General features: G+C 38.1%; 1 protein-coding gene across 4 annotated transcripts in view; it reads left to right on the top strand.

Moving 5' to 3' along the window:
* LOC139961052 (serine/threonine-protein kinase A-Raf-like) overlaps nt 1-27,802 on the top strand; it is a 46,609-nt gene that overhangs the window by 2,506 nt on the left and 16,301 nt on the right. For all 4 annotated transcript variants that reach the window (XM_071959889.1, XM_071959887.1, XM_071959886.1 and 1 more), the window contains exons 2-8: nt 18,576-18,677; nt 19,598-19,852; nt 23,360-23,518; nt 23,838-23,894; nt 25,033-25,193; nt 25,610-25,835; nt 27,224-27,251. In XM_071959889.1, the coding sequence (XP_071815990.1) occupies nt 18,576-18,677; nt 19,598-19,852; nt 23,360-23,518; nt 23,838-23,894; nt 25,033-25,193; nt 25,610-25,835; nt 27,224-27,251 (988 nt within the window). The remainder of the gene's footprint in view (nt 1-18,575; nt 18,678-19,597; nt 19,853-23,359; nt 23,519-23,837; nt 23,895-25,032; nt 25,194-25,609; nt 25,836-27,223; nt 27,252-27,802) is intronic.

Here is a 27,802-nt window from a genome sequence, read left to right as displayed (position 1 = left end):
CTTCATTTTCTCGTGGCATATTTCATATATTTCGTCTATGCATAAGAACAATAGAACAAAGTGGTATATAATATTGATCTCATGGATTATGGATCAGTTCTGGCCGCTGTATAGATTTGATCTTTATTCCTCATCTTGTGAAATTGTTAAAACAAAATTGAGAATCATTTTTAATTTCTCAATTGAGAATTTTTCCTCAAAGCAATCATTTTTGACTGGTGGATAAAGTGAGATCTTTAATGAAGTCATGTGTCCACTGAGTCGCAATTTATTCCAACGGCTCATGCCATTGATTAATCTGTGCCGTCATCAGTAAAAACAAATTCACTAAATGATCCTTCACTTGAAGAACCTCATTGACAATGTCTCCCTTGTTTTACAAATAATATCTTTAAATGTCTATTTAATTTGTATTCTAACTAGTGATTATCCCTTGCCTAGCAAACCTGTTCCATATGGTGAGATACTGGCTGAATGCCGGTGGACTTTGTCATTTTCAAACAGCAATTTAACAAAAATGCACCGGCAATTTTCTGCCAGTAGACACTGAGAATTTAAATACACGACAAATCCACTTTAAACATTTGTCAGTTAAGGAATCGGCATGCTTTACCTAACATGAGTCCTATATCACTGCGTATCATCAGCAAGATGTTATTGGGCTGTCTAAAGCCTGTGTGTTGTAATATGGGAAAATGTCAGCACTTGGGAATATTTATTTTGGTCAGTAGATTTTACAAGCACTGGCATTTTGTTGATTACATCAGTTGCTAAAATTTAAAAATTCTAGACCAGGTTATCACTGTACAGTATTGTACAGTACATAAAGGTACATTAATCAGTTATATGTACATAGTCTTGTATTACTTATGGAATAATGTTGCTTTTTGCAGTGCAGTCATGGATAAATAGGAAATTGTACCAGTTATATAATTGACAGAATTTTACAGATATTTTGTTCTACCAATGAGGACCCACTTGAATCTAAGGTGATACTACACACAAATTTCCTGCTATCATAGTACCATTTAAAGTTAGGTACAGTAAGCCCTTGTCCTTTATCACTAAGTTTGATTAATTGTACATAGACAGTCTGTGTCCTTCAGGAACCCTTTTTGAGAGATACTCTGACTAGAGGTTATCTTCTGTCAGCCTACTAGATCTACTTCACCAAAGCTAAGCAAATCAGTACAACTTTAGCTGAGATGCATCATTGATGCTTCATTTAATGGGAACATAAGTTTTGTATCACTGATATTTCAAATGTGTTTTTGATTTTTTAACTAATGTATGAATACACTGCATTTCCTCCATCTGGAACTGTTTGGGTTGTACAGTACATTAGTTTTTATCCCTCAAGCGTTTACTTTGCTTGACTAATATTTCCTTCGCAATAATTTAACTGCCAAGGAAACTTAACAGACGACGAAAATGAAATAATCTTTGAAATTTTGTTTCGTATACTGATACAAAGGCAATTAAAAAAAATCACATTTGGAAGTGCCAACTCAGTGATTCTTCCTTAGAAGTACAAGAGACCCAAATGTTTATCGACATATTTTATTACATAAGGTATGTGATTAAGGTGAGAGGGTAAAGCTAATTTTATATTCCAAATCTTGACTAAATAAATTACATTAGTACCCATTCGGCAGTTTCCATTCGCATAAAGTGAATAAAAGTAACAGTTAACAGCATTGTTACGAACGCAGGATTCTGCGTGTGTCCCGGGGACCCAAGTGCACACTCACAAAGTAAGCCTATGCAAAACATGACACATATGGTGGCTGGGGAAATGGAAAACTTTGAATAAAACTTACAAATAAAATTGTATTCGGTTAACTGTTAATGGTAACTTAGGGTGAACAGGGGTTCATAAAAGTTGTGAGCAAGTACTAGGTCTTTCAGGGGTATGTTCTTGTCTTGTCAAGATCTATTTGTAATATTTTCTACAAAATTGATGGGGTTCAATAAAGTCAGTGCAGTATTTCGTTCTTGCATTTTCTCTCTAGGCACTGTTTTACTTACAGTAACATTGAATAACATTGATTCACAGCGTTTGCATAGCCTATAAAACTTTCATAGACGTAGATGTAAGGGAGTTATATACCATAAAGTAGTATGCATTGCATGATGTCTCTAGGCCAGCATATGGTAACTAGTCTACGGCAAAATTTCCCGCTTCTTAATTTGACAGTAATTTTGTTGTTGTATATTACTAGAACACAGGTTTCATCATTTGTTTTTGTACATATTATAGGCCTATCACTAAAGGATTCCGTTGCGCACAAGCCAATATTTTGTCAGGGGTCATTACATCTAAATACTGTGGTACGTTCCTGTTGAGGTATTTTATAAAGTGCATGTTTTCAGGACTTCACGGACGCCAGATTTTTTTTTAACATACATTTTAACAGACATTTTTAAAACATTGCGTCCAGGTGACGCAACTTTTTAAATCCTAGTGACATTAATGGTTAATTGTATTAGAAGTTGCGTTGTTAGAACGTTGTCCATATTAGTTGTCCATTGATGGTTGCTCATACGAACCAGACACACCTTAAATGTCTGTATTGATGTTAGTAGATATTTATATACAAGATGGTAAAGTAATGACACGATGGAACTTTGTATATTCCCTCTTTCTGCTACTCGTAGAAAAGGTTCAAACATACAATTGATTTTACATAAACAATACATGTTCTGTTGCTATGTAAACCAACTTAACTGTTGGCTGGTTCGTACTGTAGGAAGTCAAGAATCTGAAAGTCTTTCTACTGTGTGTACTGCGTTTCATAGAAACGGAATCTTGATAATACACATGAATTTGGTAGTTGTTGAAATTGTCACACCAAATTTCTTGGTGTATGTAACTTGTCCATTTGATCATTTCCATCTCCCCTATGGGATAAACTACCACCAGAGCTCGAGTCTGTCTCAAGTGTGTTCTCCTTCCAGCAGCCTCTGGATGACCACATCTCATCCGGGCGAGAAGAAGGACCGTACGTCAACAGCCCTTGGAGGCAATTTGTGTGGACATCGATCAAGATCAAGATTATAATACTAGTTCAGTAGTTCGATATGAATGCTATAGATCAGTATGAATGAAAAATACTCGATAGCTGTGCAAATGTTATCAAAATGTGCCTAATACTGTCAGCACAATATATACCTGTACATATACTGTGACTATCATCCCACTCAGAGCTGGGTCAAATTGAAGAATGGATTTTTAATCCTTTGCTGTCTGGATGTACAAAAGCAAGATTACCCTGGATACAACTGAGGACTGTGCAAAATAATCTGATCTCCAAGTGTTAAGTTATCATGCATGTGTACCACATTCAGTATAGCACTCAAACTTTCCAAGTTCAAAGCTTCTAAGAGGGTATTAGTTCAATCAATACTACTCAATATAAAGTTGCCTTCTTTATGTGTATGGTCTCTTATAATTGATTGAATAGCAACATCTGTTGAGACAACAGGAAAGCAATTCTATTAAAGGATTAAGAAAACACCTATTGCAACATGTGAAATTACATCATACTTTTACTCAGTATTGCTCAAGTTGTGAAGATTTTGCCCAAAAAGAACCCCCCCAAAAATTGTACTAGTATAGTGGATTGCTTGATCTTATTGGATACCATGAAGGTCTGTACTCTTCCAATGGTTTGGGTAGCTACCCGTTGGACCACTGTCGTCTATCATGACAATGTTTTTGCCAGCGTCCACTTGTCCTATTTAGCAATGATACTCTTGTACACAGGTAAAAAATGGGAATGCTTCCATGGTTAATTAATATATACAAAGATATGTTACATGTATATATTACCAGCAGCCTACAGGTATTTATATCATTGCAACCAAAATATTGTAGTCAAGTGTTATATATTTTTATTGTACCTTCAAAATTGGAACTCTGGATGACCACACTCCACAGAATCAATGGGAATAGTTGACCCCAAGTATTAAGTGTGTCAATAACTGTAAACAGCTGTTTTGGCAATTATAGGCTTACAGTGACATAACAGTCTATTTTTTTTTTTTGGTCACTTTGGTGAATTACATAAAGTTACAGGCAGCTAGATTGATTAACCAGACTTTCCACATGGATTTAAAACTTTGCAACTTTCACCTGAAAGATGTTTGCTTTAGAGCTAACGCATAATGGAGTGCTCTAGCGTTTCAATGGAGGGGGCTGTCTATAGGTCCTAATGTTCATGATCAGCGGTGTTAACAGATCTCTGAATGAGAGTATAAAGATGATTGTGAGAAAGCCGTCATTATCATGCAAATGGATTTACAGATGCCCGGCAGGGTAATTGGCTAGTTGAAGATTTCTCTTCAGGAGCAAAAATCATATTTTGAAAAACACAAGGTGCATAAAACTGTTAGTTTGCCTTGAAACTTTGGACACTTGGTACTTAATATATAATAGGCTATCACTTGTGCGTGTACATGCGAGAGTGTATTTGTTGCGGAAATGGTGATTGTGCAAACTTAAAGTCGCTCGTTTGCCTATTTGCTCGCATTACGTCATTCACCAAATTGATGCGTTCAAACAAACCGTGCTTTTGGTGAGAAACCGGTGAATTTGAAAAGCAGATTTTACAAGAAGAAAACGTCAAATGGGGACAATATCCACATGGTTAGAAAGAGAAAAAATAAGAACTATGAGGACAATGTATCAAACTCTTCCACCAGACATTTCTTTTAAATCTAACCCACGTGTTGCAATCCCTTGGCTGTTGCTTATATGAATCAGATTCATAATTATCATTTTCATCCAACAGAGAAAGTTCTGTATACATCTCAAAAATTTCATGAAAATTTAGATTTTCGTAATTGAAAACCTTTGAAATTTTAAGCCTCTATTCCTCATATGAGATTGGTGCACAAACGGAACTCTCATATCATAAATGTTTTTTCAATACCTCAGACCAATGGTTGAGTAAAAGCAATCATTGATAGGCTTGCTTTGCAAAGAAATGCAACAGACCCCAAATTTTCAGAATTTGCTTTGTTATACAGTACACATTCAATATACAGTACAGAATTAGCATTTATTTGTATACAGTCATTTTTCTGTGTAATTACCTGAAATGAATGTCTGTGTAAACTAAGGTTGTATTTGTCGAGTCATCTTTTATAAAGTATGTCTTCAATTTTTAACCAACTTTCAATTTCTGCGTGCATATCTCATTCTAAGACAGCCATACTGTACATGCATACTGTACATGTAATATTTTGTTGGTGCTTTAATAGCAACGCACAGTTTCTTTTCTGCCTCAGTTCTTGTCCACTTTAGAAGCATTGCATTACATTGCATTATCGTATGTTCTTAATGTGAAATAATATCTACATACATCCTGTAATATGGTAAGAGTAGTTACACATTGACAAAATTATGCAATATGGTCATTTGTCATGCAGCTTTTCACAGAATACCTTGGAAATTCCCAGGTCTCTTGTAATAATGATCTCAACGAATAAGAACAACAGTAAAAGGGAAAGGAAATCACATGTGATGTGGCTGCAGTTTGCCTTTGGACACATTTTTCCTGAAAAAGTTTTTTGCTCCGTTCAATATATATGATAAACATCTTTATGCCTTTCTGAGAAAGTTTACTCATGTGATTATTAGTTTAGCTTCATATTTCAGGTACGACAAGAGAAAAAGTGACGTTGAATGGGTTCCTTTCTAAACACAATTAGAATGTTGTCATAAAGTCAAAATGATGTATCCGTTAGCAAAGTCTGTCCTTTAATACTTTCCGTTAGTTTCGTGCTGAATGCAATAAACGTATGCATGGATAATGGTGTAGTTTACTGTATGTGTGTTTGCGTGAGGTAGGGAGGGAGGGGTGGGGATAGGGAGGGAGGAAGTGTGAGTGTGATACCAAGCTTTTGAGAAAAGATCACTCAATAAGGACAGTAGGGAGAGAAGCCATGTTCACATTGCAGCATGAGCAGGGGATCAGACCCAGTGAATGCTCTATGACTCATGATCAGAACCACAGATCTTGATCACCCAATCAGCTGGCTGAATACTCGTCGCTGGAATGACTTACTAGGCTGTTCATGTTCAACATCCCCTTCATAACGTCGTTGTGTCTATTCTCTGTGAGGTTTCTCAAAATTCTCATCGCTTTTTTAATTTCCACAATATATTTAAATCTTGCACTATATTTAACAAATTGTGTAGTACAGTAGTCTTGTCTGGATCAATTTTGAGTGTAGAGAAGAAGCAGTGGTGATTGGGAAGGAGGCCTTGCAATGCTACTATCATCACTAATAACAGCAGGCTGTACAGTAGATTCACTGTTATTGTCGATGCAGAATAATTTGTTGCTGATTCCATGAAAAAAAGATTACTAGCAGCTCTAGTTTTATAAAGGTTCTTCTTCCATCCTCTTGTTTAGACTGTTTCTACAGTATCACTGCAATTTTGTACTAGATAGCTACAGGTTGCATACATCTCTTTGGACAACAATATTCACCGAAGCCCTTGCGCGACCCAATGAGTAATTACACCTCCTGATCAGTGATCCCCTTAGATGTGAAATTAGCAAACAGGTAGCCCGGGAGCAAAATTTTGGACCGTTCCCATCACTGGTTAGTAGAATTGTCTACCAACTGTAAGGAGCTGCTTCAACGTTTGCGATGGATGTCAGGGGAAAACTTTTCTAGTATCGCATCGCAAAATGCTTTTGAAAATGGTCAAGATGTTATAAATACAAGTGCAAAAGAATGTATAGAAGAACTTTGTTTTTTGTTACACACCAATAATCTGATAATTTTATAGACAGAGGTCAGAGTCTTCAAAGCTGCTGCTACACAAATGTTGAACATTAAAATTGATTCCCTGTCATGTGCTAGCTATCTTTTCAAGCATACTGCAATTACACTCTGTATACTTGTTACTGTAGGTAATGTACTCAATTTGAACTGTTCCTGACTGTTGTAACATATGTCAGTGTTGCGGTTGCTAATTGAGGAAAACCATAAGTATGGTACTATCAGATGATTCCAAGTAATGCCTTAAGTTGATTACAATCCAACATGTTTATGGAAATCCTTGCTAAATCACATAATATCAATCCATGTTTTCATAACATCAGTTTTTGAGCTTCCATTATTTTGGACACTTTTTGTCACAATTTGAAGACCTGTGTACGTGAGGTGTACAGTAACTGCTTGGTTTGTCTGCCCTCTGCATCAGGAAGATTGACTTCATTTGGTAAATAAATGAAAGGCATTTCAATGTACTTTTGTCTTTAATTGCACTGCTGTCGTAAGAACACAATCGCTGAAAATGATTGTTAATCAAAATAAAAACAAAAGCAAACCTCTTATCCACTGTAAAGAGCCTCTGTAAGAGAATGTGTAAGAGTAAGAGGGCCTGAAGTTTCGACTTAGCAGGATCTTCTTCAGAGGCTGAATGAAAAATGATTGTTGTCGTTGAGTAGGATCCAAGATTAGTTTACTGGTGACATTTTCACTGTGGACATGAATTAACAGGTATCTACATATAAACTCCAGTGAACTTAAAACATATTTTGTTGATGTTCATCTGAGCATTTCTATTCATCTATTGCATCATGATCCTGCTAAAGGTCAGGTAGTCGACCAATTTCTGGTTGTCGGGTGGACTTCTAGCTGTTTACATCAAATTCATTGTTTTATAACTAAATCTTCCCATATAGGTAGATCATAAGTTGCTAAGTATTACTCCCAAATGCCAGTGTTCTTCATATTCATCAAACCTACCCATCTCTCCTGCCGGGGTACATCCTACAGTGACATACTGGTCATTGTGATTTTTCAACCCCCCAAAAAATGTAAGGACTGGTTGTCCAAGGGAAAACCATAAAAAAATCCTTAAAAACAAAACCTGCTGTCAAATGTACTGCTGCCAAATTTATAGCATGCTAATGCTAAAGTACTCAAAAGTTGTCTTCCAAAGTACTTAAACTAAGAGAGTCTATAGGCGTGTGCGATATACAGTAGTATTAATTACTACAAATACTGTAGATACAGTACATGATTTGTAAACAATGATTGTGAATTTTTCTAGTGGAGTTGCAGTAGTCGGACCAATATTCCATGGTATTGAAATCAGCACCTGTGGTGGATCCAAGCTGGTGTGAAAATGATTGCTGGTAACATTATTGTATTACTTCAGTCCTCTCTTACCTGTCTCCGCTCTACATATGCACTCAAATCAACCTAGCTGTACAGAAGTTGGTAACATTTTAGGGAGAGGATGTGGACATTGTTGACACTGTTGTAGGTCAGTAGGGGTGCATTGCTAAAATGTTACCAACTTTTGTAAGCCAGGTTGATTTGAGTGCATGTAGGATGGAGACAGGTAAGAGAGGAGTGAAGTAAATATCCAAACCAGTCAATCTGGGGTATCCGGGGTGCTGGACAGAAGGTGTTTAGTGGGTTAAATTGCCTAATAGTGGATCCACTTTGACACATTCTTTTTATAGTGGCACAAAAGATGGTTTGCCCCAAATGAAAAATACAGGAGTATTAACTTTGCCAGTGACCTTGTCGTACATATACTGTACGTAACGTTTGTCATCAGCTAAGCTGTGCACAAGGAAATTGATTACTATACAGTGGACGCTCACAGATTGCCACAGCCAGTGATAAGTCCATCAGTAGGGGGTGAAGAAACATTTGAACTTAAGTGTCCAAATGAGCCTGGACATTGAGAAAATGTAGACCAGCATCCAACCCATCCTGGCTGTATCTCTTAGTCATACCCATTCCATTTACGTAGAAATAGACCATGGCAAAGAGGCACTTGCAGACAGAAACACAAGGCAATATTAATAATGTACAGAACTTGTATTAAAAGGGATCAAAAGTCTCAGATCTTTGAAGAGAATAAAGAACATGGAGTATAAAATGAAAGTTCTTATTCCCAGCTCATGGTACAGCTTTATAAAAAAATCATTTTAAAACCCTTGATTGCAATTAAAAACAAGGGAAGCCAATGCACTTGTATGGTACTAGTGTGCTAATTTACACTCATCAATGTAAAACGTGAATAAATTGGAGTACATATCTATTAAACTGAACAAACAGCATGCTAGACCAATGAGATTCTTATAAAGTTCTCTTCAGCATTTAGTAGTACTACTGTACTGTATGCTTATTGGACACTTTGTTCCCAATTAGCCTATATGTATGTGTAATATGTGTCACACATGATTGTAGTGCATTGTAAGTAAATGTATTCTATAAAAACACCCTGATAATGCATCATTCAATGAAAGATAAACATTATAACAGCTGATCATTCTTCAGAGGTGAATCATCTGCCCAGCAGGTTAACCCCTCCTTTGGCACCTCCCTGTAATACAGTATCGGTTGTTTAAGATGACTCATCAGACTGAGACAGGGGAATTCCCACCTTGACACCCAGGCCAGGTGATGAAATTTGCTAAACTCTATCTACTGTTGGTGTGTGAACCTAAACTAACATTTATGAGAATTGGATTCTAAGTGACTGCAATAGAATTAAAATAGGTTGTCACACATCCCTTGTACATTTTCTGAAGTGTTGTTAAAGTGAAAAATACTACACAATTGTAATATGTTTTATAAATTATCATTATTGTAAAAGACTTGCAATAAAAATGTTTTTAGAGGAAGCCTTAAATTCAATACATTGACAGAATTCAATACATTGGCAGAATTCAATATGTTGCATTGACAACTAAGTATGAAAAATGGTCCATATTTGAAAGTAGAAACTTAAGCAACCAGTATAAAAATTTGTTTTTGAAGTAAACGTACCCTGATGACATCGCTGACTTTACTGACCCAGTTTGATTTATTTTCTCTGGAGTAATGACAATATTGAATGGCACCAGAGGACACTTTTCTTTGAATTGCATTGTAGTCAGCCAGTATTTCGTGTTGTCTTTTTAAATATTCTGATTGAACTCTTATGTGATCAGAAACCAAATTTGTGTGTTGCAAACAACTTTTGACCCTCTCTTGAGTAGTATTCCTGTCCTTGTTAGACATGGGTTCTCATTTAACTTTCTGCAAAGGCCAGAGAAGAAAAAAAAAAGATTTGTTGAGGCAAAGGGCCAAACAGAATCACAACTCAATACACCGACTGTAGATAGAGTAATATGCATGCTATGTCGATATGGTGCTCAGGCCCAAAGACTTATGGGTGGCCCACGCAGTGCATACCCGATTAGTACAGTATATGAGAGTGACTGATTTACTTTTATGGGCTGAATTGAAATCAATGGCTGGCTTGATTTAGTCTGCGGGCTGTCTATTTAGAACTACTGTTGTAGAAGTTAAACTAAGCTTCCTGATCGTATATGGTTTGCAACCATTCCAAATGAGAGCCAGTGGTAATGAGAGTATCTCATGTTAGTTTGCAATTTAACAGGATTCAAAATCTCTTGTCCACTCATCTCTGATTCAGCTACTTCTTTTATACAAAAACTGGCCATGTTTTTACATTTCACTCTTGCTGATCCACTTTCACGGTTATCACCCGCTTCCTCGCCCTGCAAATCTTACATTCATCCATTCTCTTACCACTGAAAGCAAATAGATAAAATGGAACATCTGCCTTTCATTTGTAAATTGGGGAAAAAGAAAACCAAGTGGGAAAACCCCAACTTGGAAAGTTGTACAAAATGAAGAAAAACTAAATTGTGAGATTTGAACAATTACCAAGTGGCTAGCATTGGTCTTTAATTGCCAGGTACTTAAGCTTTAGGTACATAAGATTTATTAGAATATTTTGAAGAAACTTGGAAGGAGTTAGGAAAAACTTTTGCTCTTTCAATTCCTTCTGAATCTACCATAGCATTGTAGTAGCTTCTTTGAATAGTAGATCCAGGTGGAGGGTGGGTGGTGCCCAGGAAATGGGAGCGAAGTGCTAAAACGTTCCAATCCTGCAGTTTAGGTAGATTGGAAAGGGCATATGTTGACTGGGAGACAGTCATCCTCGCTCGTAAATCCCCAAACCAGTGAGTTTTGGAGATTCTGATACAGAGCATGGGTCTTATGTAACTGCGCATATAGGTTCAAAATAAATGGAACTTGGATCTCATCCGTACTGTAAAGACGCCATCAGTTTGAACAGTCTGTTTAACATTCTGATATGTTGTGAGCACTAAGCTAGCTACAGGTCTTAAAGGAGCTATCATCAGCTCAATGCTTTCATTTTGTTTCACAAACCAGCCTAACAGGGATGTATGGTAGATAAAGCAATGACAGTATCAACTTTACTGTACATACTCCTGTTTCAGTTTTCAGTATTATGAATGTAGAGTAGATGTAACTTTCCTTAATCTACCGTTATCTTGTTTTGGGCTGGCAAAAAATCCAAAATTGAGTTCCGTTTCCTTAATTTCGTCACAAAGACAAAGACAGTGTTACTTATTAAAATTGTCATGCCAGTATTAACAACTGATGTCGTAAAAACTGCTGCATCATTGCAAAATTGAAAATCAAAACCCCTGCTAAATGAGTTTTTTTGCGCTATGCTGCCATGAAGACACAGCCAGCTAGCTACTATGTGGCCTAGAGAGTTTGAAACCGTTTTAAGTTATTCAATCCTCATGACATTGAAGATGTAAATTTTTTGTGAGTTGCCCAGGTATGAATTTATTCTAGAAGCTTGTCTATTTAGAAGTCTTGGTATAATATACTGTAATTTATCTCTCTTTGCTAACAGCGCTCGCCAGTGTGTTCGATGTAATTGCAAATAATGTAAGACATTTTATTTCCCCACAGTCTGCGCTAATAGTATCTTCTCCGAGGCAATCACTCTCCTAACAACGTCAGCTGTTGAAAACCCTGAAAGAATAAGTCAAAGCCTGTACTAGTATATCCAGCGCCATTCGAGAATAAAACGTGCTCGTTTCTGTATGTAGTATCCGGGACAGCCAAACTCTGGCTGCAGCTCCGTAATCAATAGCTTTGTCTGGCGCAACCCTGGGAGCTGTGTGGAGTTTTTAGAAACTACAGTAGTAGTAGTAGTGCTTGTGTGTGGATTGAAGTGGGGAAAAGACAGCCATAGATAAAGAGAGAGAGTAAGAGCTGTCCTTTTTTTTTTTTTTTTTGGCTCGAGCATTTGTAATTCAAAGGTTTGACAGAGGATGCCCATTGCTTCTGTCAAGATGGGTAAAGGGGGGGGGGGTGGAATTTGGAGAGGAATAGAATCAAGGTGCTGAATGTTATAGCACTAGAGTACAGCTCAGATAATAATGTACTGGTTGCAAGGTAGCAATGACTTTGTGAACTGTTTCTATGTATTTTCTATGCATCAAACAATGTAATCTCCTCATAGTGTGTGTATCTGTTAGTATCATTGGTTACAATTTGAATTGAGTTGCAGCTTAGATACCACAGATTTACTGCTCCTACACACACAAGGCTGATCGACTCTAAATATGACATCATCAAACCACATGTGCTTTAATTTTATTTTGTTTTTTCTTTTAATTATGATGTTTATTTTCTGGGAGGGGGGGTGGGGGAATTTATGAACATGCTGAAGTGGGCGGTCACAGTGATTTTACGGTAAATCGTTCACGCCAGAAGGGCAACAGAAAATTAATTTCTTTCTTTCGATCGCGACAGCTTTTCTCCATTAAACCCACCTGGTCAGAGCGCGTTTAGAATAAGAAATGTTGAATCTGCTTCGAAGTTTGTTTTCCAAAATTCATCAACAAACACATATTGAGACTTTAAACTGTACTATATATCCCCAAGGAGCAAGATTATTCTTAGCTGTTTGGTGGAATTGTTAACACAACAAAGATTATGTGAGTAATATTTAAGCTGTTCAAGATGATAGTTTAGGTTGTGTCCTGTTTAATTCATCAGGGTCCATATTGTAAACAGTGAGATAGATAGCTAGTGTCTGCTTTAATAGTGAATACATGTTTTTAGCAACATTGTCCAAGGGTCCTATAAGTTGCCACAAGGAAGTGCCTTCTCTTTACAATTTTTTGGGTTGTGATACTTTTCTGTGCAGACTTTGCATTAAAAATGAAAAGAACAATGGAGCCAGCTTCTGAGTCACAGTTTGATCTTTTCTATTCAGTACTTTGAAGTTCAAATAGGTGTTTCCTGTATGAGCTCATTTGACAAGTTTGTAATATTCCACACATGAGAACGTATTGTCTTAAATAATGGTTTGGATTATCATTAAGGACAAGACTGCAGAACGTAGAGGGACTTTGGTGACTGAGTCTATTAGTCAAGTTTACTGAATTACCAATAGTAATAATAATAATAATAATGTGGCATGGTATAATGATATTCTACCAGGGCTCTCAAACCAATGGTTGGTTTTGTCTGGGTTTTCAGCGGTTGTCTTGTTTTCAGTCCCAGGATAAAATTTTAACAGTGTGTCAGTACTGTATTCTGGTCGCCAGAGAAAGACCAAATTTCTGTTTGGACAACCACAATCAGCTATGGAGGTTGTCCGGCAGATGACCAGTCGTTTACATCAAATTCAGATTGCAATGTAGCCTAATACTCCCAGATTTATAAATTGGTATCACCCCCAAAGCATGTGTGCTATTCACCCACCTACATACAGATCACTCCAACAGTTTGACATATTGATCAAAAATGAACATCCCGTAGGACTCACAGTTCCTGTTTCCCAACAACCAAGACACTGTCTCGCCTCCTGGCAACTGGTCCGGTTCCGGTCTTTATTCTTCCTCCTACAGCCACTAGAAGTGTATCCTCATTTCAACTATGCCTCTGACCATTAGTTTTGTATTGTTTAATGGGAGAATTCCTCTCTTACATCTCTCCTATACATGTAAACACACTCTGATCTAGCTAGCCCATTACAATTTGGGCCTGCAATGAACCTACTGTATGTAGTGTAACTGCCCTCTTCCTTCTGAATCTACCATTAAGCAGTCTCTAACTTGGTTTCTATATAGATTATAACTCTGCTTGAATCTGTTTGGTTGGCTTGAATCCATTTGGATTTGCATTCTACTTGGTAGGTTTGATTCCTTGCTGAACGCAAAAGGAATCTATGACATGGTGATGAATGGTATGTGTGTGTGTGTGCCTGGATGTGTGCTTGTGAACATGATATCTCAAGGAGGGTAACCATGAGGGATCTCTTACTTGGCATTTTGATGCCCCATATTGAGTATATGCACCATATGTTGTTGGTGGAGGTCAAAAGTCATTTGGGGTCACCAGAGGTCAAACTGAAAACCTTGTAAATACCATAGCTCAAGAAGGGAAACTTTGATGAATCTCATACATGTTGTGTGGGTGTCCTGCATTGAGCAGAAGAACCTTACTGTTTTGGTGGAGCTCAAAGGTCATTTGAGGTTACCAGAGGTCATATGGTGAAAAACTTCTAAACAAGATATATCAAGCAAGAAAACATGTCTGGATTCTGTACTGAATATCTGGCATGTAATGCCCAAAATTGAATGCAATAAGCTGATTTATGACCATGTTAACATGACATCAATCTGCTCAATCTTCCATTGTTAAATTATTTGAAAAAAAGACCTGTGGTGAGTACAACAACCCTATTAAAAATGGTGGAGATTAGAGGTCAAAATTTAAATGCCTTGTAATCATGCTATCTCAGAGGTAACCCTTTGATGACTCATACTGTGATTCATGGTTCACAAAAATGTTAGTCAATGCCCATAGATCTTAAATATTCTATAGTCTATACCAAAGTGTGAACACAGTAACTTCATAATGAAGAAGATGTGTCAATTTGAAACCACAGTACTTAAATAATATTTCCTATGGGTAAGGAACCACTAAGCCTTTCGGCTTTCTGGTTCAAACACCCAGTTTGCATTCTTACCTTCACTCACTTTGAACACTGCTACAAGTATGGCCCAATATGTTATGTACAATAGCAAATATAACCAACAGCTTGCAATATCATCTTTAATTCCTACCAACTGCTGCATCTCATTTACCCACCCTTCCACACGAACCCTTCATCTGAGTACCTCCATCCATCCAACCTAGTAATTTCCCCCTCCCATGCATCCCCCCCCCCTCCACACATACGCATAATGCACACACACACACATAATCTCAACCTTACTAAAGACAATGAATGACACTTTGCTATAAGTATATATACTACAACAAACTTGCTGTACATATACTATAGGGGACAGTTCTGTGTTATTCCTGATGGAGTCTCTGTCAGTTTTCCAAGGTAGTAATCATATTTCAATACCTGGATCAGGTCAAGAGTGAGTCAGATACTGTGAAACATTTAGATACCTGGGGATGGCAGAAGCTGGCTATTTCCTTGTACAGCAAATCATGAGGGCTTAACTACTGTGTGTGTGCTGGGAGAGATAAGGATACACACCCTGTACTTCCTGGAAAGCTGTTCAAATTGGTTCTGTAGATGAGCTGTTTAGCTGTTTTCTTGTTCAATATATCTGAGGTTAGGAGGAAACATCGAATGTGGAATATGCAAATATTAGCGTAATTCTTTATCTGGCTATAAAGGTACGAAGAGAGAGGACAAACTAATCGTAAAAGTCAGCGTACTTTTAATCTGCACGAAGGACTCCTCCAATGAATTCTTAGGGATTTTGTTGAAAGAAATGAAGCATGGACTATGACACAAAATGGAAAAAAATATATTCATGATGTCAAAGCAAACAAATTTATAATAGTTTGCACATTGTAAGTACTACAGTACTAGTACGTGAAGTGTTAAAACTGCAGGGAAATATTGACAATACCTGCAGTTGCACAAAAATTGACAGTGTCCATGTAGTAGAAAATGTAGGGGATAAAATTCTCCCCTCATCCTGTCCTTCTATTCCCACCCCACCCCCCACTACACCCCCTCCTCACTACCCCTTCCTCACTAAAGACCCAGCATGCTTGATTCCCATTTGTTGACTTTATATTGTTTTGATATTAAACCTTAGGTTATTGCTTTAAGTAAGCTTAAAGGAAAGAAGTTTGTTAGAGCAATCTCATTTGGTGATGATCCTAGTTGGTAGATCGCCTCCAAGTTTGGAAAAGTATAAAGAAGTGTAGTGTACGGTACTTCTCACGCAGTTTGGGAAAGCTCTTTCATCTGTAGTTATGAGGGCACCTTGTCTGTAGTTATGAGGGCACCTTGTGTGTAGGTATCGGGCACCTTGTGTGTAGGTATGAGGGCAACTTGTGTGTAGGTATGAGGGCACCTTGTGTGTAGGTATGTGGGCATCTTTTGTTTTGGTATGAGGGCACCTTGTGTGTAGGTGTGAGGGCACCTTGTGTGTAGGTGTGAGGGCACCCTGTGTGTAGGTATGAGGGCACCTTGTGTGTAGGTGTGAGGGCACCTTGTGTGTAGGTGTGAGGGCACCTTGTGTGTAGGTGTGAGGGCACCCTGTGTGTAGGTATGAGGGCACCTTGTGTGTATGTGTGAGGGCTACTTGTATGTAGGTATGAGGGCATCTTGTGTGTAGGTATGAGGGCACCTTGTGTGTAGGTATGAGGGCACCTTGTTTGTCAAATGCTATGTACTGAACATATGGAAGTGATACTGCTTTCAAGGATAAACAGGCCTTGGTCTTTTAAAAATCCAGGTGTGCTCAAAATCACATTTAAGAGATTAGGGGTGCTGTAGGATGCACTGACATGCTTCAAAATGCACAACCTGGAGTGTGATATAGCATTTGAGACTGCTACAGTACTTTATAGCCTGGTGTTTTGTACAATGTATTTGTTCCACTTCAGTATGATTCAGACATTTTGTGTACTTTCCGTACATGTGTAGTTTTAATGGGCAAACACTCTGCATCAAAATAAAGTTATTACACTGATATGTAAATACTTTTAATACTAATTAAACTTTTTTCTTCTCTCTTTTTATTTGCTTAATTTTGTGTTAATTTTTTTTTTTAATTTAAAAAAAAAAAAAATCCCATTTCACACTCAATAAGGATTTCTGCTGAAATCATTTTATTATACCAAAAAAGTACTTAAGCATGGATCATATACGTTTGTTCTATTTATTTATCCAGTACTTTACCTTACAGTGACAACAGACATTGAATCATATCATGTGATGCTTTTTCATTTCCATAATTTACCTTCTTCAAACACAGGCACTTATTACCAAAAAGGGAGAAAAAGTGTTAATGCATTTTAAGAACACAGGTTGCAATAGACAAACCTGTCAACCTCACTATTTGATGCAGCCTCAAATGTTTGGCAGTTTTAGCACCTGGATACTGCCCAGGGACCTAAAAATGCAGTGCATACATCACATAGGTTTGCATTGCTTTCAAAGACAGGTGTTACACCATGTGGAAAAAACCCATAAGGTTAATGTAGGAAAATTTGTTTCAGTGTTACATATGCAAATCCAAGTCTTTTATACAATGTGGATTGCTGTTTGTGTTTGCAGGGTTGAATGCATGTACAGTATTTGTATGTATTTGTATGTATTTGTATGGGTGTGTATGCAGGTGTATTCTTAAGTGTAGTGTCCATGCTGTAAAGGGAGTTTTATACTGCAGTACTTGACCAGTGGAGTAGGTTTTTCGGGGACCTTAAGGAGAGCAGAAAAGTTATTGTGCACTAGGTATTGCCTGTGAGGCCTTTGAAAGGACCTTCAAAAAGTTTTCATAATTTATTTTATGAATTGATTTCAGCAGCTATTGTAGGAATTACATAACAATAGTACTGTTGTATTTGCTCACCGTTTGTAACATTTTGTATTCCTTGCCGGATGCAGAAGGAATCTATGTGGTGGTGATGGCGTATATGCGTGTGTGTATGTGTGTTTGTTTTTCTATCTGACCAAGGACTTGATCAAAAGAATTCCAGGACCTCGGTTGTGATTTCTAAAGAATCACCACGTCCTCGGAAGAATTCTATTGTATGGGGTATTGTTAAGGTTAGGGTATGTGGATTTGAACAATGGAAAGTACAATGGGGTCCTCGGTCTGAATGTAATACAAAAATGTGTATGTGTGTGTGTATGTATGTAACACTTGCTTGTTAACACAGTAACTCAAACATTTCATAGTGGATTAACTTCATGATTGGTATGTGGATCCGTCTTATTAAGTACAAGAACCCTATTGTTTTCTGTGAAGTTCAATGGTCATTGGTCAAAGTCTGAAAACTTTGTTAACAGGATAACACAAAAGAACTTCACACATGGTATGCAGCCCCAGACTTGGCGAGTGCAAGAACCCAATGGAAATTATGATTTGACCTTTTTAGTATATATGAGGGCAATACTGGTGAAGTCAGGGAAGTGGCTAAGAAGTGGTGTGTGCTGAGATGAGGCCAAATTGAACCATTAATCTAACAACTGTTACACTTAAAATGTTCTGTAATGTTAGCAGGTCTGTAGTGCAGTTCTATACAAGAGTGATAAACCAAATTGGAATAGCTGTCGTAACAAGGGACCTTGGCTTTGATGTTCTGCTTTATGTCATAGTCATAATTTTCACAAGCTGTGAATCAATCATTACCAGGGTGCATTTTCCCTTTGTAATAATCCTTTCTTGTTTTTTTTGTATTCTTGTTTTCTTTTACAGCTTGAGTCCATCTTGCAACATATGGTTTTAGCCCGAAAAAATATAGAAGAACTGATGGGAAAGTTTGAAAAACAGATCAAACCTTCAACGGTTATTGTCGAGGTATGTAAAGATGTAGACCTGTCCAGGTTTAAAAAACATGTTTTTTTACTGATTTTTACCGATCCTCCGTTTAGTGACCAGAATTTTGTCTCCGCCATAATGTGAGTAATGCTGTCTGTGAGATACTACTTACACTAAAAAATGTCTAAAAAGACAAATTGTGAACAAAATAGTATGTGCGAATAGTTCAAAACTATAGTGATCTAATTTTGATATCAGACTTGTTATGAGTGTGTACTCGTACAGTTTGTACTCTAGCATTTAATATACAGGTCTCTTTAAGTACTCATACTCATACTGGTAGATTTGTACTCATACTGGTAGATTTGTACTCATACTGGTAGATTTGTACTCATACTGGTAGATTTGTACTCATACTGGTAGATTTGTACTCATACTGGTAGATTTGTACTCATACTGGTACCCGGGGCCTTTTGGGGGACTCTGTTATAGATACTCTTGTGCAAGTACTGGTACTTACACCAACAGGTACTTTGTACTCATGCCCTAGTACTCATTCTACAAGCCTGTTGGACGCTGTACTTTTCTATACATGTACAATGCTATGATAGAAAGTGATTTTAGCTAGCATGTCTAATGTAGCTTTCCAATCTAGACTACTTGGTAGCTTTGTGTATCAGTTTCCATGAGTTGTTGCCCCGTCTTAGTACCTTGAAGATAAATTTTGAATTTTTGGAATGTTGATGATCTGTAATGATTTTTTATAATACAAATGGGAATGAGCAACGAGGTGAAGAGATAGGATGGTAGGGTGAGGGATGGATGGTAGGGGGAGGGAGGTATGGTAGGGGGAGGGAGGGATGGTAGGGGACTACTGTAGGACTGCTGTAGGATATCCCTATGTTGTAAATCATATCTGGGATGTTCGTTGACATGGACTGATCTTTTGTCATTCGTAGGAGTACGAAGCTCTGACAGAGGAGTTGTTCCAACTTCAGTACAGGGAGCAGGAACTGCGAGAGGAAATGAGCAATGGACATGCCACCTCTTCATCCAATAGTCCCTTATCTGACCAGGAAGTCTTTGTTAACGTATCTGAGGATAGTGGTTACCCTTCGTTAGAACCACCGGAGCGTCACCTGAAGACAAAGCATCCACCTAAATCACCCAATGCACCAGTTAGAGCATATTTACCCAACAAACAGAGGACTTCTGTAAGTTTATTCATCCTTCTTTTATGTTTTGTTTAAATATCATATTTTAATATACTTATATACTCACTTTTCAAAGCATGACACACATGTGAAAAAAATTACCATGGCTGTTAGCAAAAGTAGCAAAAGTCATTTAATCAGTAATCAAATTTGGAAACAAGGAGGCCAATTTCAATGACCACAAATGTCATCAAGGATGCTTCAAAGGTCCGAGCAGCATGCATTAAACTCATCTAAATATTTCTCTGTTGAACTTGCAGCATTTCTTACGTGTTCAGATTGCCAGACACGAAATGCAAGTATACTGATTCGCGCTGTAAAACTCACAGTTTGCTTTCGACTTCCTCCTCGTTTAGTTAAATATAAACCTGTGTCTCTCACATTTAGTTACGTGAAGCTTTTAGATTGTATTGACAAGCTATAATTCCAATAAATGTTCAGTCTGTCCGCTACTTTCAAGATCATACCCGTTTGGTGTCCCGATAATTCCCTGTATGAGCTGCTGCTGCAGCTTTATTAGGCCGGTGATTCAGTCACATAGATCGTGGTCAGTCGGTACCCACCTGGGATTGTCCGTGGCCAGCCACGAGCATGGACTATGAGCTACCTTTGGTTATGTAGGTTGCCTTGCTGTTTCCAGGTTTGCAAATTGGCATCATTTTGTCAGATGCAATCGTGGAAGTGCTATTAAATTTTGCAAACCCTCATGGCATTCCTTGTCGAACCTCACTAACTGACCGTGTTCAATTTAAGTAGTTTTGAGAAACTGAATTCTTATATGTGTCACCTAATGATTTTAAAACCTTTCTTCGTTAGTAATCTCGCAGAGTAAGTTCAGTTCTTCTGTAAACTGTGTTACAAAGAGTTTGGTATTGAATTGAAAATGAAATGCATGAGAAAGGATAATTGTAGAAATTGTTTAAGTTGGTAAAGCTATTTAGTTTTTGACTTCAAGACTGTAGAGAGCATGTTATACCGAAAGGGATACCTGAAAAGTCACAGTACCTTTCAAGCTAGTAAAAGTCGACCATTTTGTCATTGAAGTACTGCTCGTATCATTGAAGTGTCTGGGATCCGTGAAATTTGTTCCAAGATTCTGTTCGTGTCCATGCGAACCCAGTCTATTCTCCGGAAAAGGTTGTTGCCTGTCTGAGAGAGACGACCAACGGTTGCCAGGGTAATCACCCTGGAGAAAGATATTTTCTGGATTTCTTTGCTATTCTTTCCGAGTGCTGTTTTCCTAATCATTAGAGTACATCACTGAGATAGATTGGAGTTTGGCGTGTCTGCCATTTTTGACAGGGTTCAAATGAATCCATGGGAACTGTGTATTGTTAATTTTACAGTCATTTCATTCTACCAACATTGAAAGATTTAGTAGCGGTGGATATTTTTGTAAAAAAAAAAGAAGAATAAAAATATGAGGGGAATTTCCAAATACAGGTTTGTCTGTATTTCAATCTGTACATTTCCATTTTCCTCAAATCAAAATTGAAGATGAAAGTCTGATAGTTTTTGTCAATAAGGATGGTAAGCTCCCTTATTTACTTCGTTCCTTGCTTACCTGTCTCCACACAACCTTAGCACCCTCATTCTACCACGCCTAGAATGTCCTGGTAACTTTTTTAACCCTGTGCACCCTCTACGACCGGCTCCTCCGGTCACCGCCCTTCCTTCTCATTCTACCATCCAAAGTGTCTAGATAGTTATTTTCGAACGGATTTTTTCCATTGGATTTTGTCCACTTCGGTTTCCTAGGATTGGAGGTTTTCCCATTCACTGTTTTTGGAAGAGTTTTGAAGTAATATGCAGCCCGATGAGTATCCTTTTCTTATTATTAGAAGGGTTTTTAGGGCTGTTTTGGTGGAGCGGCATTCGCTCCGTGTTTTCTGTGCAAACACTAGTGCGGGAAGCAGTTTCGCAAATTGTTTACCTTAGTTACGCTAGTTTTCCCGCCTTTTACCTACACACACGCTATAAGGGATAGTTCACTTTTCTGTTGTTTATATTGTTCCCTTATTACCTCTCTTGTTTCCTTGAGTATTTCTCTCCAGGTTTCGTCCCTGGTTTTTCCTCACTTTGTTTGGGGTGGCTTTTTCAGGCCTATTTTATGAATACCTTGTAAGCAGCAGGCCTCTAGCCGAGGCCTGTTGTTAAGGTACTTTTACACATCTCTTCCTTTGTTGGCTTATTTCCCCTCCCCTGTTCTCCCATCTTTTTGTTATAATTTGTTAAGAAGTTTTATTCCCGCCACTAATTCCAGAACCGGAGGAAGTAGTCGCTGGAGAGGACACCCTAGATTGCAGGGCTTTCGGTAAACCTCTCAACTTTAGCAAGGGTTTCTCTGCGGGACACTTCTTCCTGTAATTTCTGTTGGCAGTTTCCCCCAAACAGCTTCAAGGGACGGTAAGGCCAACATCCTTGCCTTGGCTTCCACCAATGGCCAACGGATGGAAGATATGACATTATCCCTCCTGGCCTTCACTGATCGTGTGGCGACTCGGCAAATTGATCAAACGCCAGCCTCACGAGCGGACCCAGGAGTAGTAATAGTTGTCCAGCTTCATTTCTGGGGACATGGTTGTCGTCTTGAGGGAGCTGTTGGTGGTGCCTCAAAAGTACTTCCGTGGCAAGCATGAGGACGGAGGTACACTTCATACCTGAACGTGCTGCTACGGCCACGTTGATCAGTATCTCCTCTAATTTCTTCTGATTTGGGTCTCTGAAGATATGTGCAGTTGAAGACCCCTGTTCCGATCATTTTTCTTTAGCCTCCTGCGGGATGAATGGGCACTGAAACAGAGCTTTCCAAGCGTCCTCTGGTGCTCTGATGGATCATTCTGCCTTTGCTGGCAATGCAGTCCATCTCTTCTTATCTGCGATCGCCTCGAACCTATCATAGCACGAGGCGTCGACTGGCATGGTGTTTCTTGGTCGGCTCGCAACCTCCCATGTCGCCGTCAGTTTGGAGACCTGAGTTGGTTTCTGTGGTAGGTCTGGTGACTCTTCAAAGCCCGAGTGCTTTCGGAAGATCTCCGCCGTCCGCTTTGTCAGTTCTGGAGGCAATGTTCCTCCTGCCATAGGGATGTCCTCGAGGCTACATGCAAATTTGTCCTCTAGAGGCTCGAACTCCGGGGTTTACCACATCCTTGTTTACTCTACCCTGAGCACCTTACTCAGCGGGGTCTAAGGACACCCTTTCTCGGTGACTGACAGAGATTATCGGCCACTTCCCAGTTGGCACAACTACACCGAGAGCCCACGATATCAGAGGAGTAGCGGCCTGGACAGCTCTCTTTCCAATAGAGGACATCCTTAAGGCAGCAGCTTGGCGAACACCAACAATGTTCGTTGCCTGTTACCTTTCAGACTCTGTACAGGCCCTTCGGCATTTTGTAGCGCGGTGATGCGAGTTCTGGCGGGTACTAGGTCCCACCCCTCGGGCGCCCACCATCGAGCAGTTTGTCCATCTTGCCATTAAATGATTTTCCACTTTATTTCCCACAGGTCTTAGCAAAGCAAGGCACAAGTTTACGTGATGCCCTATCAAAAGCTATGAAGATGAGAGAGCTAACTCCGGAGATGTGTGTAGTATACAAATGCAATGATGATAAGAAGACCCAGATATCCTGGGACACAGATATGATGTACTTATCTGGAGGGGAGGTGAGTCTTATCTATCATGATATTGCAAGAAATAGTATGTATTTTCTGTATATTTTAGTAGAATCTGTTCACTTGATCACTTGTCTTCATCCCCAGATAACAAAGTATGAACTAAAAAAAAAATGCAAAATTTTAAAAAAAGCCTTGAGACAGGGTTTTTCTCAGTCATTTAAGGAATTTCATTTAGCCACAAAAGTCATGTGGATTCAAATATAGTCATGTTTAAGCTTCAACGTTCAAGTTACCAAATTATGCAAAAGATAAACTAAAATTCTATTATTCATAACCTGTGTAAACCTTTGTTCTCTTTGTCCTTTAGATAACTGTTGAACTCTCAGACAAATTTCTGGTTCCCAGCAGCATTTCTCACAATTTTGTAAGTATCAGAGATTTTAAGAGTGTACTTGAGGTGACCTTGTGGAGCTGTTGATTCTATGCTGAAGACAATGAGACTCTATGCGATGGTGATTGTGTGTATGTGTGCGTTTGTTTTTCTATCTGACCGTGGACTTGAGCAAAAGAATTTCAGGTCCTCGGTTGTGATTTCTAAAGAATCACCAAGTCCTCGGAAGAATTCTATTGTATGGGGTATTGTTAAGGTTAGGGTACGTGGATTTGAACAATGGAAAATACAATGGGGTCCTCGGTTGGAATGAAATACAAATGTGTGTGTGTGTGTGTTTGTAATGCCCTGGCTTATAAGCCTGATAAATCACCATGCTTAGCTTACATGAACGTCATACTTTTATGTAGATGCCCCATAGGAATATCTCAGCTAATTTTGGTATTGGTGGAGGCCAAAGTATTTCTGAATGAATTCAATAAAGGCATGTTGTTTTCATTCATTCAAAAAAACAATTCTTAAAGTGCTCAAAGACAGAACTGTTTCCTTTGAGCTCATTCAGGTAAAGAAAATGTCCATGGCTTCTCAGCATACCCATGTGACAATTGTAACTAATTTATAAAATTGTAAATAATTAGCAAAAAGTGCAACGCCTGGAGTCTAATGTGACTTGGTCATCTTGATGATATTCAGAATTAAAAGTAAAACTCTTTGGGTAACATGTAGGTTTTTATGCTCCTCATATGCAATTGTACAGCGATAGAAGCATTCTGAAGGTTTGGTGTTCTCTGAATATGAGCTTGATTGTGGTACTTTGAAGGGAAACTTAGATAGAAATTGTAAGGCAAGTTTGACAAATTTTTGACAGATTGACAAAGTTTTAGCCAAAACGAAATTCAAAACATTGATCATAACAATGTCTTGTGTTCTACTAACTCAGTCATGACTTATACGATCATGAGTTCAGGGACCAAGTCAGGGTTGATATCCATTACATCCACTGGTTCCAATTTTTTTTTTTTTTTTTGTAAGATGTGACTTAGTGAAAATTATCTTTGCAGTTGCAGAATTTCTTACAGTGTTAGTGCAAAGTCAGTCATTTAGTAAAAGAGAAATGGCTTGAGATGTGATTTTTTCCATCAATTCCTTGTTTGGTTTGTTCTCTTCAAAGGTACGCAAGACATTCTTTTCCCTAGTATTCTGTGACAGCTGTCAGAAGTTACTTTTCCATAGTTTCCGGTGTCAGACGTGTGGTTACAAGTTTCATCAGCGCTGTGCCAGCAAGGTTCCTACTAAGTGTGTGTCAATGATGGGGGAGAACATGTACAGAGTGTAAGTTTACTTGACGATCAGCATTCTCTCTGGCTTCAAAATTATGTTCTTTCTCATCTGTAGCCGGCGGTTTGTCCAGCGTGTCATTGTATCAGTCCAACCCCCCCTCACCCCCCCCCCACTTACAAGGAAGGTGAAACCTGTCTGAAACATTCATACGAGAAATTGATGTTTTTGGGGATACTATAGATAGGAACTACCTGACATCATCATCATCTGGCATGGAATGTTTATTTTTATTTTATTTTACCGTTATTCTTACAATTTTTTAAACTGAAAAATGAAATTTTCCCTTTTGCTCGTCTTTGCCTTTTTTCTTTCTTTTTCTTTCTTTCTTTCTCTTTGTTCATGAATTACTGTTCAATGGAAATTTTATCATCCAGTAAAATATTGATGTGATTTATCCTCGTAAACAGATTACTAGGAATGGCTGAAGGCAAAGACGATTCCAGAAAGAATGCTGAAGACGGCTCGTACGGTGGGGAAATGGACGAGGATGAATCGCCGGTCACAACCCCAACTTCCTCTTCTTCATCTCATTCGCAACCGAGGGAAATCCCACGCATCAGTATACCCAGGGAGAGGTCCACCTCCGCTCCCAACGTCAGTTTCAACGCTGTCAACGCTAATCCAAGTAAAGATGTAAGTCCAAAAACATGTTTGAGTTGAGCACAGACCATTCTAAGCAAGTACAAATGGGCTGTCTATTCTACAGTAATCCGTGTTCAGCAATTTAATCAGTTTTTTTGTAAAAAAAAATATTAAAGAAATGGTTATCATTTCATGTGAAAGATTCTTGATCAATGTTGAAATTGTTTTACTATAAGTGTTTTAGGCCTTCAGTTGTCTGATATTGAGTATATTTTTTCTCGAGTAGATTTACATCGCTCTTTGGCATTTCTATCGTAAGAAGCTAAGCTACCGTACCCTCATATGTCAGGATACATGCATTCTGTTATTAAACTGGGTCTTTCTTCGGCAGTGTCCTCTCATAGATAAATTGTGGGTGTGACATGAATAAACTTCATTGGAACTGATATCTGGAATTCGAAATCAACATTCAAAGTATTTTTGATCAGTTACTGCAGCCTACTTGATACATCGTTAAGTTATGTCTACAACCGTAGTACAAGAAACACTTAACGTTAGAACTTGGAATTTTTCTTGTGAGATTGTAAATGAAATGTATGTTTTGTTAGCACATGATGTCCTTACTCATTTCTTTCAAAAATTGATCGTTTGGTAATATCATTACAAACACACAGGGAGAGAGATGCAAATAATGCAATTGAAGACAAAAACAGAAAAGCATTTATAAAGGAAGTTTGTGCTGTATTGTTAACAGTAGGATGTAGCCTCTCCAGTGATCAATAAGAGATACTTTGCAATGATATGCTGTGTTTATATTATTCAGTCAAGTATCTCTTCTGTTTTATTTATTATCAAATGAGACATCGAAAGTAAAGCAATTGAAACACAAATAAACTATTTTAATGCAAAGTTAGACTTTCGCATTCATTTTTGTGCAATCCCGTAGACGACATTTGTCCAAGTCGAGCAAAATCAAAGTACTTTTCATTCGTTTGTCAGACTACCTGACCTTCATTGCTCGTTTTTTTTTTCGCTTTTGCAAAAGGCAAAGATTTTGTTTCTTAAATCTCATAAAGATAGTATGATTATTGGTGGGGGAGGTGGGTGAGGGAGGTGGGTGAGGGAGGTGGGTGGGTGAGGGGCACCCTCTAAGCACGGAAAGAGATTGTATATGTCGTCAGGATGGGTATCAGATGGTCTTTAATGGAATGTGTGTTTGTTCAATACGCTACATCAAATTTGAAGAATTTACATCTCGACCAGTGAGTCGAAATGTTTATATGTGTCACTATGTCCTCTATTGTGCAATACTCTGTAATCACAGAAATTGAGATTCAGGTGTGTTTGCTGCTCTAGTTTCTGTATGGCCTCTCTCATATGGCCTTGTTCTTTTAACCTTTCACATTATTAATATATAAATTTTCCTTTCCCATCGACAGGACCTTGATAAATACTCAACGAAACATGGTAAGGATTTTTTTTTTCTTTTTCTTGAATTTAAGCTGTATTATGGGGTTGATGTTTCCATTGCATGATGTAACACTGTTTTTTTAGATAACCAGTTAGCATTGTTAATGGATATGGATATGGTCTTGTTTTCAGCAGTGTCTTTTTGGGATATATTTATCAAAGGAGCATTTTGGTGTTTCATTCACCCTTTCAAGATTCTTGCTTTGATGGATAGGCATCATTTTACTATATATCAGAGACAAGAATATATTCTCTATGTCATTGGTAGAAACCCCTCAACGGAGTTGCAAGCATTTTTAAGTCGATAGACTTGACAGCATTTCATTAATGTTTGTAGTCTGCAAGAAATGAGATGCAAACAAGACAATTTTACTTTCCTATTGATTCTCAAAAATGATACTCTTAATAATACAAAAATGCAAGATTCCAATATTCTGTTGTTATGGTGGATCTAACTTACAAAGATGCTTTTGAGAATCTATTGTGTCTTTGGATAAGGTGAATAAAAACGCTCAATGCCTCCTTTAAATGTGTATTGGGAGTTTACA

Source organism: Apostichopus japonicus, chromosome 20, assembly GCF_037975245.1.
Source record: "Apostichopus japonicus isolate 1M-3 chromosome 20, ASM3797524v1, whole genome shotgun sequence".
Taxonomy (NCBI): domain Eukaryota; kingdom Metazoa; phylum Echinodermata; class Holothuroidea; order Aspidochirotida; family Stichopodidae; genus Apostichopus; species Apostichopus japonicus.
This window is presented reverse-complemented; position numbering and strand designations above follow the sequence as displayed.